Genomic DNA, 17951 nt, shown 5'->3' on the forward strand with positions numbered 1-17951 from the left:
ATACATTTATCTTTTTAGCACTGATGATACTTCACATTCACATTCTATTCTATTCTGACAGATCTGTGACCTTGTCTGACAGCCCACACTGTCCATAAGGAGAATATAGTAAAAACTGTTTTTAATTATCATTTGAAATCATTTTACACTCTAGTCTGTCTGTCTGTCTATGTATGGATAGACACAGACAGAACTATTGATAAATTAATGTATTGACACACAGGGTAAAGAACGTAAAAAGAAAAGCACTATATTTAAATAGCTTTGCAGTGTTATGAATCCATTCTGGATTGTAAAAAGTGGATATGTTGGTGTAATCTAATGTATCAAGTGATAATAACTTATATAGTATATTATAATAAATTAGCCTATAGAACATTTTTAGCTGAATAAAAGTAGTCAATTTAAACCCTCATTCAGGATAATTGAATAAAAGTCCCTTTCTTTCTATCATTACCCAGCTGAGTAAACGTGACTGGTTTAGTATCAAATACGGCTTTTGTGCAAATAATGCCGCAACAGTGCAGACTTATTACTGCAGCCTGTCGTTTTTTAACGAGAGAGTACATATTTTATATTTTACAATTGATTATTTATTTTTCCATAATTTGTATATTTTTTAATTTTAATTTAATTTCGTCTAGTATATTTAGCCTAGATTTTTTTTATATGTTATATATAATAATAATAATTTTGTAATATTAGCCTAGCTACTGCAATTGCAAATGCATTTATTTTGCTTTTGCACTAAACAATGTGTAAACGCAAACATTTATATATATATATATATATATATATATATATATATATATATATATATATATATATATATATATATATATATATATATATATATATATATATATATAAAGTTTCCCGGTTTACACAGTCATGCGCTCTCACAGTTTTAGCAACATCCATGCTCACAAAACACTTCTTACTCTTCGCCTGGTCCAATTGTCGCCCAAACCGATGAAAATGCCCCTTCACTGCTCCACTAAGCACTTATCTTCCTGCTACCGACTCTAATATTCCACTATGAGGAGCTTCCATTCCATGTGACGTCGAGCGGCCGTCTAGCTTTGTGTGTCCATATATGGTCATCTACGTCACGCAGTTGTTCCGTCCCCCAGTAGAACAAGAAAGCGTTGGAGTTCCCTGCGCTCGCAACAGAGCGAGAAGCGCTACACTTGTGCAATCACCACCACCGCCAACAACATCTCTCTCTCTGCTCATCCAGTGTTATTGTCTATAACACTTCACAGAAATCAAACACAAAAACAGCCGACAATCATCCTCGCGAGGAGACGTCAGCGCGCCGCCCGTTGCGCGCTCGGATACAATTTCAAAGGGATTGAGATCTCTTTTCTGTCTGTCGCTTTTCGAGAGATTTCAGAAGACTGATAGAGATTGATCGGGACGGAACACCTGTGCGTGCTCATTAATGACAGACTGAGTAACTGCTATGACAGGTAAACTAGCGGACAAGATCCCTATTACCATGAGCAGTTTAATCAACTCCATCCCTGACAGTCTCTATCCAGAAGAAGACATTCCCACTTCTATGAACATTTTCACAAACCCGGAATCTATTTCGCACTACTCGCAGATGAATCCAGGTAAGGAGGAAAAGTTCTCTCACTGAGCTGTTGTTGTTGGAGGTTGTACGCGGTTGTGTCGGCTGTTAGAGTTGTCTCGAGCGGCGCGCATCAGTTGTCCTGGAGCCCCGCACCTGTTAACGCGCGCCTGCTACTAGTTCCAGTAGTTTAGAAACACAACTGCTTCAGCTGCTATTGGAAACTTATAATATTAACTTTTGTTCAGCGTTACTCCCTCATACAGTTTTGTAAATGTTCTTGTCCATTCGAATTGTGCAGGCTTTATTTTGTAGCGTATCTAAATAGCTACTGAACGGCATAGATATGTAGCCCAATTAATTATATGAGATCGCTTACGATTTGTTATTTTGTAAAATTGTTATTATTATCAAATGTATTTATGGCATAACATTATAATGATAACCTTAAACGCAGACTAAAGTAGCTAATGTGTGATTTAATAGACTACATTGAAATAAAACATTGATTTAATCCCTACATTTTACAGCTGCGCTTTTTCTTCATGGAATTCTGCGCTGCAATTGCGTTTAATTTGTGGGAAATTGTATATTATAATAAAAGGTGTGTGAAAGTAGCTGCAAATGTTCCAGTCACGTGATATGAGTGTGAACTGGACAGGTAATATCAGGTAATAGGTATCACTTCGAGCCCACGCGTCACGGGACACGCGGAAACACCTCGTAATTGATTCCCAATTCATACATTAGTCTACACACTCGTGAAAGGAATATTTGTTGAATATTAATCCTGTCAAATAATGACAAAAGCCGTTTCGTTTTTCACCGAGCGCTTTATACTATCCGTGGAAACACTTAATTTCGAGTTTTCTCTGTTGCATGATATTGCACCGGTCTTATATGTTCTGTTCTGTGATAGATATACTGTTTAGTTATTTTGTTATTTAAAGGTTTTGATTAGTCAGTGCTTTACCCAGTACTGACCCTGTTTCTGACCCTCCACGCGCGCGGGTGGGCGTTTATGTGCGCGCTTCTCTTAGAAAAAAAAAAAAGCTCGGGCCACTCGTGAAAACACGTGAAATGTAAAATCCCTAAATTAAAATATATTTAGGTTTATCACCTGAATTGCACATCGCGTGTTCTTTGTATTCTTTTCATTCACAGGCGCACGTTTTAAAATGTTTGTCCTTTTAAAAATCGTTTTGGCTTCGTTTTCTCCGCACATCAAAACACATTTCTGGAGCAGTATTTTAGAATCTAGGGAACAATAAAAATTAATTAAATTGGACTACTGAATAAGATAATGGTGCCAATATATTGAAGAATTCCTTCCCATCAGGTCATCAGATTGTTAGATTTTTTTTCTTTTTCTTAAAATGTCTGTATTTTCCCTATCTCTCTCTCTCCCTCTCTCTTAAAATGTTAAATATATTTAATTGAAAGCTTAAATAGTTGATGTAAAAAAGAAAACATCATCAACAAAAATCTATTAAAAATCCCACACTCTACGAGGCAATATTTAGTTCAGTTTTTTTAGCCTTCTATAACTTTATAATTTTGTGACCTTAAAAAAATCAGGTGAAGAGCTGTCAAAATATCGCAGTTATTATCGAGAGTGAAAGCATAAGATTATTCGTCCTCTTAATGTATATGGAGTTTCACAAAGCTCTTGATGTGGTTTTCACTCTGCAGGTCAAAAGAGGCTATGCTTCCCACACTCGCGGGAGAGGACTGACCTCGTTTCGTTCATTTAAATATCAAAATGAATTCGAAATGTGAATGCCAACTTCCGGCTGAACATGCTATTCCCTATCAAATGCCTGAGATCTTGAAAAAGAATTTTAAAAACAGAATACTTTCTCAAAAATGTTCTTATCATTTTTAAAATACATTATTTCCCCCCAATCACAAAAATAATAAAATAAGCTATATACATAAATAAAAGTTACAAAATATAGATATATAAACAGAATTAAAAAAGAATAGGGAGAGAGAGTTAGGGTTAGGGTTACACACTATTGTGATATATAAATTACTTATTTTTTTGTACAGATTTCTTGTAGCTATATTTATAGATTTGAGACTCTGTGAGATCTTTGTGTAAGCACACTTTATTAAATCTGCACCCTATCTCTGTGGGACTGCTTATCACAATGTTTCAAGGTGACGAACCCTTCTTGTCCTTACATAGTGTCCTACCAAACGCCCCAGTAAAAGATACCCACAAGTGTGTGAAATGCATCTCCACACACATCCTGTAATGACAGGCATAGCATGAAATAAATAGTGTTTTCTTTTTTTTTTACTTATCACAGTAATACACGCTTCTCTCTGATTTCTGCCCGAATGAGTCTTTTCCTTCAGACGCAGCTCAGCATCTCTTCACACATGTACCTTATGTGTGTTGAACAGATGCGAGGACCATCTGTAATTTTCATTCTGTTTGTTTCTACCGTAAGCCACGATTTTGGTGTACACACTGCGATTACTGTAAGTGCACGTACAAGACTAAACTTAGTGAGCCGTCGTAATATGTTGAATTTACAGACATGCGTTGTGATCACTGTGTTCAACAACAGACATATTAAAAGTGATTGAAGTGACTACAGTATACATCAGATCCTTGTTTGGTACAATTTGGAGCAGCCGTCAAGTGTCTCTCTGAAAAGACTGAAGGTGTGGGAGAGAGAGAGAGAGAGATCGAGTGCGTATAAGAGTAACAGTGATGTCAATTGTGACATCCTGTTGTACGGAGAAGCCTGATTGCCAAATAAGTTCCAGTCCTACAACTGAATACGCAGCCGTTTAGACTTTGTGACAGAAAGACAATAAGTTGGCGAGGGTGGAGGGAGATATAGAATGGATCCTTAAATCACTATGCATTTCTGATTTTGTCAATTTCCACGCCTTCGTTCGGACTGATATGCTCCACTTTCTTCTATTTTTTTGGAACAGGCGATTAACAGAGGTATGCAAAGATGTTGTTTCCGATACCAACTTAAGAATAAAGTTATAAACCAAACAGTTAGTAGTCAGTCAGCGCCTATTAGAATAGACTCTCCTAGAAGCTTTCTCTGTAGATGCAGAACTTTCCACTAGTCACTGTCCCTTGCATATTTTTTATTTGACTATTATTGTGGTATTCTGTTATTGACGGTGTTCATTCTAATCCCCTGTCACACAGATAATATCATGGACTTGGGGATGGGCGGCGAGAAGGGCAGTGGAGAAGTCCAATACGGCTCTGGTTTCCAGTCTGGTCGAAGCGGGCAAACCGTCACCTACCTGGGCAAATTTGCATTTGACACCCCTCCATCCGGCAGCATCGGAGGCTCCGGCTGGTGTCCCGACAACAACATCATCAGTCTGGTGAGTGCGGGAATCCTGGGGGTGTCACCGTCACCTGGCAACATCACCACCCAGACGTCTTCATCAAGCGGCAGCATGGGTGGCCAGTCGTCAGACATGGAGCAAGTATACGCACCACCCCTTCCTGCCTACTCCACCTGTGGCGAGATATACCCAGAACAGGTGACGTTCCACCACAGCCCGGCCACGTCCTCGTCTCTTCCCTACCCGGGCTCTGACTACCACACAACCTCCAAACCAGGCATGGACGGAAGTCTCTTTTCCATGATCCCAGACTACAACCTCTTCCATCACCAGGGGGACGTAGGGGTGATGGAGCATAAACCCTTCCAAACCATGGACCCTATTAGAGTCAACCCACCTCCCATAACTCCCCTCGAGACCATTCGAGCCTTTAAGGATAAGCAACAGATCCATCCCAGCTTTCTCGGTGGGCAACAGCACGTTTCCCAACATCATCAACCCTCTCAGACACTCGCCCTCAAACCCATTCGTCCAAGAAAGTACCCCAACCGGCCGAGCAAAACTCCCGTACACGAGCGACCGCACGCCTGTCCGGCGGAGAACTGCGACCGTCGCTTTTCGCGTTCAGATGAATTGACGCGTCACCTGCGCATCCACACGGGACACAAACCCTTCCAGTGCCGCATCTGCATGCGGTCCTTCAGTCGCAGCGACCATCTAACCACGCACATCCGCACACACACCGGCGAGAAGCCCTTCTCTTGCGAGTTCTGCGGACGCAAGTTTGCGCGGAGCGACGAGCGAAAGAGGCACGCCAAGGTGCACCTGAAACAGAAAGACAAGAAACCCACGGACAAGGGCAGTAGTGCTGGGGCAGGGGGGAGCCACACCTCTCCTCCCAGCTCCTGTGGGAGCGCGGGACCCAGCAGTGCCAATATCATGACCGTCACCACTTGTGCATGAGATGGACTTGCAAAGTAAGACTTTAAGGAGAAAAAAAGAAGCTTTCTTTCTCCTCTTATATACACACTTGACTCTTATACTGGCTCCCTCTCACTATATCCATCCGTTTCCTACGGTTTTCATTGATTGCGGTGGCACTTTTCTGTAGCCACTATTGTTTTAGGTGAAATGAGTGGGGAGTAAGTGGACTTATGTTGCATGGATGGGACGGAGAGGGCGTCAAAGACGATGGTTCAAGCAGTCAGGTCAATCCCCAGAAAGAGCACTTGCAGACACAGCGCAGTCATAAGGGTTCAACTCTCAGCTCTGGGGACCAGAGATTTAAGTCTTTTTTCCCCCACCTTGTATTTTGGTTTGTCAGTGAGTTGTCAGATAAAAAGTGCACTTTCATTTGCTTAATGTGTTGCAGTCTTTTAAATGATTGTTAATTATTTAATGTTTCTGTGTTGTTGTTGTTTTTCAGCAAAATGTGCCAAATGCATTTAAATACAGCAGACAATAAAAAAAACATATATATTGTTTGTATTAACCTAATAACTTGATTTCAAACGTTGATTTGGGGAAAACCTACAAGCTCTGAAGGCTCAAGGAGATTGAGTTCAGGTGGACATTAAAGGTCTGTTGCATAATGCAGTTGCGTTCTTTTACTATTTCCAAATCCCTTATATACAAGTGAGGGATGCAGATGGCATTTGTTATCCGCAACGGACTTTCAGTGCAATAAAAAATGAAAAACAACAACAACGACGACAATAAAATACAGTCTGGCTCACTCTCACAAGTTTGCTTTCTACAGTAGGGATTGAAATTAAGACACAGTTGTGGCCTTTACCGGTTTCGCTTCTTTTAGTGCGCATAAGGGCCAAACCTGCAGTTGTGCATACCTACTTCTGGTAGAGTGAGATACGGTGATCCGATCCAAATATTTTGCCTTTCTGCTGCCTGTATCCCTGCATGCATCTAGTATCACGTCTTTGCTAGTACTAAAAAGATTACATCAGTCATGACTGAAGACCCACAGCAATATGCATCCAGTTCAAACCATGTGTCAACAAGAGTTACTATTTTCTTTGTGTGACAATTGTCCTTTTGTTGTCTTTATTGTCATTTGTTTTACTGGACAGTTGCATTTCCAGCTTTCATCATCCAATAATTTTCATTGGGTCCCTTTTTATGCACATTATATATTCAGCACGCATTTTAACACACATGTACACACGGTTTTCAAAAATTAAATCAGCCAAAATTATGGTAATGCTTGCCTGCGAGCATCACCGCTGGGCAGGAATGATCTTAGGAGTCATTGTTTTGCATTTTTACTGCCTGCTATATGCATGCCATTCAAGATGTTTTTGGATGGGAACGGTTTCAACATTTATACTGCTCTCAGGGGCAGCACCGTAATGTGGTATATCTCCACGGTTCCTCTTATCCGGATCATGCCTAGAGATTCTGAATATTAATGACGAGAACGAGAGGGGGTTTTGTACAGATAATTATACAAACATATTACTACATGTTTTCTACTTGGAATGTACAAAGCAATGTCCTTCAGTATTACGATGTTGGTCCGTGCACGTGTGTGTGTGTGTGCATTTGTACACGTGTATGCTAATGCATACGCAAACACCCGCATACTTAGATTTTACATTGACTGAATGTGGAAAAGAAGGGTGTGTTTACATTTCTGTTTCCTTTCTTTCTTTCTTCTGTTTTTGAGATCGTGATTGTGTACACAGTGCAGAATGTTTTGTAAGTGTGTGTGCGTGTGTGTGCGCAAGAAAATGTGACTATTGACAGTGTCAAATGTGATGCATTCTCCGGGATTTCTCAAATATGATCTGTTATTAGCGCAATTTTGCAAATGATGACTTGCGGACACACTGAATGATGTGTTTAATAAATGAATAAACAGTAAGATTATTTGGTGAAAAACTCCAAGCAAAAACCTGTGTATCTCATTATCTTATAAGCAATCTATGCATACAAAACACTAAAGTTGTATTGAACTAATTTCAGAAAGTTGAGCTTTCATTACTAACTTACACAAAAATGAAACAAAAATTCTAAACAAATTTTGACCATATGGTCCCATATATAAACACTCCTCCGTCCTGGCTTTCATTCCCAGAAAAATTAAATCATCCACATTTTATACCATATTTTTGGCAGGCTCTCGCCATCATGGGGAAACCACTTCTGCACCATATCTTCTGGCAGAATTCCTCCTTTTATTTTTCTCTTGGTGAGGTCACGCATGAATAACTAATAGAATAAGGATATTTAAGATACATTTTTAACAATTAAAATATATAGAAATAATTTGACCATTAAAATTAATTCCCAAAATGTGACAGTCCTTTAATTGCTCCTAACCCTAACCCTAACCCTTGCTAGAAAATGATCTTCGGGTTACAGCTCTAGCAGCCGAGTTAAAGTAATAAATGCAATATTTATCTGGGGTGCAAAACGGAAATGATACAAACCCAATATTGATCCAGAAACTCATCTACATACTGCTGAAATCTGCCGAAAGCTAAACAAGCATTCTGAATGTATACGTTGGCATTATTGTCTTGAATTATGCATCGATGTGGCCCTTAATGTCAGAATTGTGTACACAAGTAGGTTTGCACCTCTTAACCTCTCTCAGCGTAAGTGAAGAAGGGAATATTACACATTAGATTTCTGGGAGGAGAGCGTAAATGTTGAGTTACAACAGCTTCTGTAATATCAGGATCTGTTCAAGGTCTCTCCTCAGCTCTTGTTTTCTGAACGTCTTCATTTCTGAAGCGCACATGGTATGAGAAGTATTGTTTTTTTTAAATAGGAATACATACAAAAACAGCTTCTGGCTCATTTTTTTTTATATATATCTTGTATTTTCTTTTTTCTTTCTTTCTGTGCCAAGACACATCAGAATGCAGGGCCAAACTGCAGCAGTAAAAACAGCGAAGCAGTTCTCACTGATCAGATCCGATACCCGACGGAGTTGTTTGCATGCTTCAGTTTGAAGAGAACATTTAACGTTAAGAGCTGCGTGCTGAAAAGCTTTTCAGGAAATTCATCTGGCGAATGTGTTTAAGTGATTCTAACGTAAAAAAACACAATATCCGGCATGACTCAGATTTTATTAACAACACGTAAAAGTCTTCCTCATAAAGTTCTGTGAAGCAACAAGCAATCGTGACCTCTGGAAATCTTGTGCGCGTGTTTGTGTTCGAGCATGCTTGCATGAAGCTGTATATCTGTGCCGAGTGCTTCCATGTCCATATTTTCCGTTTTTTGTATGTGAGTCAATTTCACTAGAATAGCCAAAAATAAATGGCTGTGACCCTGTGAGTACAGTATCAGAGAAACTAGCTCAATATTAGCCATTTTTGGGGCAAGAGGATATCGTGACGAGTCCCCCCGCCTCATCGTGGTCTCAGCATGACTGTTCACCGTCCGGCTTTGGATCAGAGCCAGGATGAACAGCCTTGTTTGAGCCAAACCGGGTTGCAGACTCGGCTGCCATGAAACAATACGCACAGAACTGTAAATGTGACCCAGGCCAGCTCTGAAGCAGGCCCTGTTTCACAACACTGATTCACTGTTGTTTACCTGATTATTTTAGTCCCTGCAACCCTCGGTCATTAAAGACTGAGAGTAAACATTCAGCATTGGCCCATGACGCTGTCCACCATCAGTGACTCATCTCCTCTACAAAAAAAAAGAAAAGAAAGTAATCTTTACTGATGCTCATCCGTTCTCACAATGTTTCTGGTTTATGGATAAATACTTTGTTGTGTGGCTGATATTTTGGTATCTGTATTCTTTTTCTACAGGACTGTATCTCTTTCTGCATGTCTTGCATGTCTCTAATCAGATGGAGGCACTTAAGAGTTGTTTGTGGTCACGTTTATGCGTATGAGGGACACAAGCGTGGGATTTAGCTCACGAGCAGAAAGGATGTTTTGATACGTTTTTACCTCCTGTTACTTCCATTGCCTTACAGTAAGGCCCAGTGGTAAAATCTCTTAATTGTTCTCAAAATGAATTGATGTTATCCTTTTGTGGAGAGGAACTGTTCACTTGGCTTCTCATTTTGTTGTAAATTTAGTGTTTTCCAGTTGATGCGTACTTGAATACACACCTGAATAAAATACAACAGAATCCATTGTGTCTTTGTGTGTGTTGGGCATATAGAAATAAATATATAAAATGTCAACAAACTGGAAATAAGGAATAAATTCCATGTTAATTTGAAGGTGTGGGTGGCTAACTTAAAAAGACACTAGCTTGTAATTGTATATAAATATACAGTAGTCAATTACTGTTAACTTTTCTATATAAAAATCTCTCTCTCTCTCTCTTTTTTTTTTTAGATTTGGCTTGGAAGACAATACCCAGAGCAACTAACAGACAAAAATGCTTTAATCAGCTTGTACTACTGTTAAGTCATCTGGTGCATTAAATGCTGAAGTTCTTTAAAGTTCAGTTAATTATGTTTGGTTGTCAATGTATCAAATTTATACTAAACATTTTGGGGAGTAAATAAATAAATTGCCCCGAAAGTGATTCCAGCAATATCATTCCCCTGTTTCGTTATCATTATCGATGTGGTGTGGACTTATCTATTCTTGAAAAGTTTTATTTTTCACATTCACAAAAATGGTAATTATAAAAATATCTAGAGGGAAAAATATATCAGCGATGGACCATTCTGTTCTACTTCTGCTGCTTTAAATACTTGAGCACTATTAAAGCAGGGTGGATTCTGATTGGCTGTAATTTTATCAGATAAAAACAAATAAACAAAAGCTCTGGAAGTGATTTCAGTCATATTGTTCGTCTGCATCTTTATCATTATAGTTGTGATGTGGACTCTGCTGTTTTCATAAAATTGTAATGATTATTAAAACGTTTTAGTTACTGTTATCATTATAGTCTTTGATGTGAATAGGCCTATGTCATAAGACACTGACATATTTAAATAATATGAGATGATGAGATCTCTTTAATATCTAAATTTGTCTTCAGCAACAATGAGTTTAACAAAGATCAGAGATTAAATTATAATCAAATTGAATTATCTTAAGTAGGCCTACTCAAGTTCTTTATTCACATTGTCTCATTTGTGTTTATTCATACTTATGCTAAATATTTGAGGAGATGTATAAGATAAAGTTCAGATTAAACATACCTGAGAACTCATTTAAGAGCGTCGAAAGAGACACTGTGTTTGGCTATTTGTAAATTTGTAAAGGCCTTTGAATGTATTCGACAGCCCTTATAAGTTTTTTTTTTTTTTAAAGAATGGAAAATAAATAATGCTGAATATCAACTATTCAGAGAAACTAAGGAATCGTGTGTCGTTGCAATCATAAACGCATCCTAATCTCAGTGTGTGTGAACGCTGTACCTGTCGCGCGGCTTTAGTTTGACCTCTCCGCTCGCCGTAGTTTAAATCCTCACGACCTCTGACTTCCAGTAAACTTCTCTACTTCCTGCTCGCCGTCTCAGTCTTATAGACTGAAAAGGCGATGGTTTTGAAGGAAAGGGATTGTATTTCGATTGATTTGGATTGAATTTGAGCACAAGATGAGCTGGTATGTATCACAACGCTTATGTGAGTTATCATAATAACGCGTTTGTTTGTCGGACGACGAGAAGTGTCGCGGACTGCGTCTCAAAACACAGTGAGCTGCCTACATAGACGTTGACTGGCTAGTGAGCTCGCGAAGCACTGTTGTGAGGTTACAAATGAGTTTAAATGTTACATAAACACGTAAAACGATGTGTGGAACTCCTCGTATGTTTTAAATGTCCTGTTTTCTGTGTTTATAATATTATTTCGCTTGTTAGCCCACAGCTATCCCCTTGGTCTCAGTAGCTAACTTAGCTCACAAGCCCTAAGAGACAGGGATGTTTACAGTCTAAAGTATCAGTAATTAACTTTTAAAATATGTTTATATAATGAATAAAGGTTATTTTATTTTATTTTAAGATACTTAAGATTCTAAAAAGTGTTTAGTAAATGTAGGCACACCGTGATGTGTGTAGCATACGTCTAAATGAATGAATCATTTCTAATGGATTTGGAGAGATTATGCATTTCAGTCTATTTCAATAACATTTTAGAACTCTTTTATTCTGTATTCTTGTCCTAGAAATGAATAGCATTTACTGAGCAGAACAGAAGAACCTTTAATGTAACATCACAAACTTTATGAGTCCAAACTTCTTACTACATGCAGATGCAGCTCAAGAATCCCTGACTGTAGATAACAAGAGGGTTCTTTGCTGAGGTCTTTTCAAAGAACCATTGAAGAACCTGTTTTTAAGTGTAGCGTTAGTTCGCTTCATCAGTCTCCGAGTCTGTCTTTCACTGGATTCCTGGAAACTAGAGACGTGTAAGCATTTGTTTTAGGTTGAACACAATGGGCCACTGTCGACTTGTGTAGTTTTGCGCTGTCAGTTTGTTATACTTTCATCAAGATGTAAGAGAACTTGGGAAAGACATTGCCATTAAACTACAAAGGTTTGGCAGATTTGTTTGTAGATAACATAATAATTTGCCATGGTGCTTTACCAAATGCACGAAGTGATTTTGTGATGATTTGTAGTTTTTAAGGTCAGTTGATCTTTTATGTTCATCATGCGATTCATAGTGCTGTACTGTAGTCGGTTTGGCATTTGTAGTGGGTTGTAAGAAAAAGACTGGTTTTAAGGAGGCAAATGATTGAATGACTGGACTTCTCCAGTCATCTAGTCTGCTTAAACCCAGTCACCAGAGAGAAAATCTAATTATTATTTTAATTGTAAAGTTCAGCAAAGAAATTTACTGTATGCATGGATGATTCGTAGATTCGTTTCTGCGGGTTTTAAAAACTCTGAATATGCCCTTCTACAAATTAAGGCCTAAAAAGGTATCAAATTGGAACAGAAAGCCTTAAATTCCTGAACAATGTTGCATGCTTTGCAAAAAAAAAGTCAATGCTGTCCCAGCATTTTTGTCTTGTTTTTCTTTTCTTTCTTTTTTTCAGTACAAATATCTGAACACTATTAAATCAAAATACGTTCATATGCACAACAAGGCTTGCTTTCTGAGAACTTGAACAAAGTTAAGTGAGTTTATCAGTCAATGCGGTATCAAAAGCTGTTTACCTTCGAGTCCATTAGCTGATATTTGTTCTCGTTTTAATCATAAACTCACTTCCTTTTGATCAGTTTCTCAGAAAGCAAGAGTTTTGTCATTTTGATTCTCAAGTTAATGCATCTTGATTTAAGAATCTCTGGATATTTGCATGTTTTTTTTTTTTTGTTTTTTTGTAGTAAAAGTTATGATTATTTCCATGTTCCAATGGTTGGAAGCAGAGCTATATGCTTTTGCGTGTGTGTGTGTTTGTAAAATGAATTAAAAAGTAATTGAGATACTTAAAACTTTAAAGCGTGGCTACAAGACATTTACATTTAAACTTCATATTATTCATGTATTGCATTCCATTCACTTTATTCCTTAAATGTTCTATAGTCCTAAATATGCCTTTATAAAACCTGCAGAAACCCTGAATACAAGAAAGAAATCGGGTGATGGTATCTGACTTTAAGCATTCATGTCATAACTTAATTGCACTCTTTGCAGCAAAGCAGACTTGGCTTGTTAAGGTCACAGTTTTCAGACTGAACCATTGACATAATGTGAATGAACTTGCGAACTGAGGTGAAGATGAACAGACGTGCATTTGTTTTGGCTCATGGCTTTGTGACCACACTAGAGCGATCTGCTACATGCAGAAATGAGATAATGTCGCATTTCTCTGGCCACTCTGGCTGAAACGATTCAGCATTTTTTACGTCACAGGATGTCAAAACGTCATTCTTTGTCTGATCCGAAGCAGAGAGTGGGACTGCTTTTATGGCTTTTCCTTTTGACATATTAAACATTCCACCATTTGCATTGTCAGAGTTTCGACTTCGGAAATTGAATCAGCTTCACAAGGCCCTACTGAAAGGTCAGCGGCCGGCAGAGGATGCTTCCACTCCAGTACTCTTAGTGTTGGGGCGAAGGCCCGAATGAGGCGGTGGTGAAAGGATCCTTTATGAGGCAGGCTGACCCGCTGCATTCATGCAGGGCCTCTTGCTAGATAGAGTGACGCTTTCGCTCTGACTCCGGGGTCGCTGTGACAGCAATCGCCTTCAACCGAGTCTCTGTACTCTTGTAGATAAGATCCCGGCGTAACACTGCCGTCCCGACAGATAGAGCACCCATTAGCTGGCTTTTTCGCTTCGGCTGCTGTGAAGCGTGAGTCAAGTATGCCTGTTCTCGCCGTAATATTTTACTGCAAGTCTAAACGAAGCTTTGTTCGCGCATCTGTCACTAGCGTGTCGGTGATCATGCTGATAGCGTAAAGCCTTGCATTTCAGAACAGGGCACTTTTCATTCATCGGTGTATCTGTGAATGGAGATGATTCTGTTTAAGTCGACATGAAAGCAACAGGAATCATTTAGTCTTCTTCAGTCTCTCTGCAGAATTACCAGTAACACAACGCTTGATTTTAATACTAAAGGTCATTTGGCCAAGAGGTCAGAGCATGAATGTCTACGACTTCCTTTTTCAGATGAAATGAAGAATCTGGGATTTGGGCCGTAAACTATAAAACAATTCTCGATGCGTTTTGGAGACATTGGCACAGTTCTTCTGGATTGAGTCTGTCTCAGTTTGTTCTGTTTCTTCATGTTATTCCAGACAGACTGATGAAGATCAGATCAGATCTGTGTGTGGAGCACTGGCTGCTGTCAGACTCCTTCTGCAAACAAACATCTCACTGCATTATTACAAATAATGGCAAAAATAATGTTTGGAAATGCAATCTATATTTGCTACTGACACACTTCAGACAAAGAGAGAAATAACTGACTTCAACCATTTTTATGCTTGTGGAAATACTAGTGTTCTGATAAGTTTGGCCATCACTGTAAATGCGAGTGAACAATGAACTAAACAATTCATATTAATCAAGGCATGACAGTTTGGGTAATGTTCTCCACCTAATTGCAATTGTGATCTAGGCATTTGGGTGACATATAATAATAAATTCCAGTTTGTTTTTTTTTATCACCCAATATTGAGTAGTAAAGCAATATAAAGTAGTTGTTGACTTCCATTACCTGCAGAAGACTCTACTGAGTATGTGCTCTCCATTGGGAACACTGAGTTATTATAAGGATTCAGCCCCCACAAGGAGACGTTCAGTCCGGTACGAGCTGTGACTTAAAATGAGTTTGACAGCCCTGTTCTTGTGTTACATTTTCTAAGGATGTGCATTTGTTGATTGTAACTTTCCTTTGGTCCATAACTGAGCTCTGAAGTAGCGGCATGTCTTGTTGTGACGGAGGTCTGTCTTGTTCGTTCTCTGTTTTGGCTTGAAATGGATCTTACAGTATAACCAGACATGACACCATAAATTGCGTCGCCCTTCCATGTTCTTGAATCTTGAGTTTCCTGACCAGCCACTACTGTGTTGCACACAGACGTTTCGCTCTGTTGGCTTGGGAAATCCCGCCCACAGTGAAAACTCAATGCTCCACAATTCTGTTCCACATAGCTTTATATTAGGCATCAAATATGTTCTGTTTGTCATTTCTTTCACCTCATATCTGTATTTCAATGTCCGTAGGACAGTGTTAGAGAGTATACTTGAACTGTATAAACTTGCACAGTTTTAATTACAGTTTCTAAATTTTCAAAACTAAAACAAAACATTACTAAAAATACTCTGACAGTGGCCATCATGTGACGGTTATCTCTTCAGACAGCAGCTGATGTCCATGGTTTCTACACTGAGTTTGGATGGGCAACGCTGTAATTAACCGATTAAACTGGAAGGTTAATTACCGCTCATTACGTCTTGTTTTGATGTCCAAAAGGCGCCATTGGTTGACATAATAAACTCAGTATTTAGCAGCAGAAGCAGCAGCATCCCTGTAATATCATGGACAAATTTGCAAACCAAAATGAACTGATGCCACACAGGATACTATTGTGAACAATATCTCCATAAATAATATATCATATTCTCTCACTGTACCGCAGACAGGAAGTTCCTGCAATAAACCCCTGGTATTTTCCCATAATTCTTTAAATATATCTGATGTCAGATTACTTGAAAGTTTGATGCTAAAAGCATACATAGAAAGGCATAACTGTCATTCATTTGTTTACTTATTTAAATGCATTAATTACTTGTAAAAATATTGTATAATATTTATAAAATATTTGATTTATTAAATTTGGACAAGTGCTTTTACAGAACTGAGCAGTTTACAGTCCAATACTGCATTTAAATCCATTTGATTGGCTGCAATAAGACAATAATAAGTCTTGTTAACATTATACTTTCAAAAAGACGTAATTCCAGCTTTTTCCTTTTTTCTTCTTACGTGACCTCTTCAAGAGCATGGGATTGGGATCTTATGGCCTGACCACTTGCTTAAATAAGGGTGCATGTAAAAATGGCCTTGTATGCGAAGAACTTTCGCTGCAGATTCCCACAGTACAAAATCATCCCACTGAATTTCTTCCTTCCTGTCAGAACCTTGACATCCTGTCAAGCCTTGACATCCCGACTCCTAGCAGGCTGCTTAAACTACCCTACAGCTCAGGTGTTAATATGCCAATCTTGATTAGTAGATCATGAGGGGATAGTTCATCACCAAATGAAAATTGTCATTATATATTCCCCCTGTTTTTCCGGCTCATATGACAGCCTTTCGTGGAACACAAAAGATGTTTATCAACACATTCGTACTTCTCTTTTTCCATACTATGAAAGTAAATGATGACAGATGCTGTCATACTCCAAAAATGCACCATTAAAAAAACCATAAAATCAGTTTAGATGACTCGTGCTATATTCACAATCTTCTGAAGTCAAATAATAACTTTCTGTGAAACGGACATGCAAGTAGTTTTTAACTTTATACATTGCTTTATGTGCTGAGTTGTGACATTGGAAGGGCCGTCATCAAGTCTGTTGTAATGTTAATGAAGGAATTTTGCAAAGTGTTTCCATTTCCAAGGTATATTTTAATGGCATATTATGCCATATGAATTTGTTAATCACTCATCTTTGCCTTTATGCAAAATAAATGTAAAACAATGCTATTGTTAAAATAGTGGGTATAAATAAGTAATAGAAATTAAGGGTTTTCATAGGTTTTAATAATAAAAAAAACTTGTTGGGTTTTATTCACAAATAATTGTGTGGATTTGTATTTATTGTGCAGGAAGGATTTCTACAGAAAATGTTTAATTAATGTTAATGAGTTTTTATTTTTATTTTGGGAGGGGGTATTCTAAGCAAGTACTCAATGTTAGTAATACACTTTTTGTAAACAATTTTTTTTATATTTTCTATACTCAATTTAATTTAAGTTATTGTAATTATGTTGTGCTTTTTTTTTTAATTTTTTTTACATTTTGTTTGAATGTTTATAGTATAGTGATAATTAGGGATGTGCCTGAATCCGAATACAGTATTCAGAAAGGTAATGACGGCACACCTAAAGGGAATAAATTAGGGCCGGGACTTTAACGCGTTAATTGAGATTAATTAATTACACAAAAAATAACGCATTAACTAAGATTAATTAATTACAGAAAAAAAAAATTCCCGCATTATTTTTGCACTGCGGAACGTTTCTCACTGGATTTGTTTCGGCGGACCGATTATACTGGAGCACCAACTAGCGTTCGCTTCGCATATCACTGCAGCACATCGAGCCTCAAGTATCACCTCAACGCAAAACATATAGCAGCTAGCGTGGACTTTACACTTTATGTTGAACTATGTATTATTTTGTTGGTGCAACAGTTTATGTTGAACTCTTTATTGTTTTGGCCAAGGTTATTGAGAGTTAGTATGTTATGGCCTCTGAAGCAACAGAGAGATGTTTTCTAATAGTCAGTGTTTCCAATGTTCTGAATTTAATTGACAGTATTGTGTTTTACTTAAAAAAAACTCTTTACAGAAGGTTCCAGCACCTATAAGCTTCCTGAATTTCTGAAATGTACTATTTCTAAATTGTTTCTAA

At 38.2% G+C, this 17951-nt stretch overlaps 2 protein-coding genes across 4 annotated transcripts in view; both read left to right on the forward strand.

Moving 5' to 3' along the window:
* Positions 1 to 1156: 1156 nt before the first annotated feature.
* egr3 (early growth response 3) lies at positions 1157 to 7820 on the forward strand. Of its 2 annotated transcripts, none has more exons than XM_052562450.1 (2): positions 1157 to 1619; positions 4761 to 7820. In XM_052562450.1, exons 1-2 carry the CDS (start codon positions 1466 to 1468, stop codon positions 5870 to 5872), a joined length of 1266 nt encoding a protein of 421 aa, XP_052418410.1. In that variant the 5' UTR covers positions 1157 to 1465; the 3' UTR covers positions 5873 to 7820. The 2 variants fall into 2 exon arrangements, with proteins under 2 accessions (XP_052418410.1, XP_052418411.1); XM_052562451.1 differs by lacking the exon at positions 1157 to 1619 and adding an exon at positions 3985 to 4544.
* A 3463-nt stretch (positions 7821 to 11283) lies between these two features.
* Positions 11284 to 17951, forward strand: part of LOC127962857 (bridging integrator 3-like) — a 54060-nt gene continuing 47392 nt past the window's right edge. Inside the window, exon 1 of one of the 2 annotated variants that reach the window (XM_052562452.1) lies at positions 11284 to 11463. In XM_052562452.1, the coding sequence (XP_052418412.1) occupies positions 11456 to 11463 (8 nt within the window). In that variant the 5' untranslated portion in view covers positions 11284 to 11455. The remainder of the gene's footprint in view (positions 11464 to 17951) is intronic. The other variant, XM_052562453.1, reaches the window with a different exon arrangement.

The sequence above is a fragment of the Carassius gibelio genome, chromosome B8, assembly GCF_023724105.1.
Source record: "Carassius gibelio isolate Cgi1373 ecotype wild population from Czech Republic chromosome B8, carGib1.2-hapl.c, whole genome shotgun sequence".
NCBI lineage: Eukaryota > Metazoa > Chordata > Actinopteri > Cypriniformes > Cyprinidae > Carassius > Carassius gibelio.

Bases quoted from the DNA above. Each gene is read 5' to 3' on its own strand.
- egr3 (XM_052562450.1), top strand. From the start codon at position 1,466: ATGACAGGTAAACTAGCGGACAAGATCCCTATTACCATGAGCAGTTTA. The intron at 1,620-4,760 runs GTAAGGAGGAAA...CCTGTCACACAG, and splicing joins CTACTCGCAGATGAATCCAG to ATAATATCATGGACTTGGGG.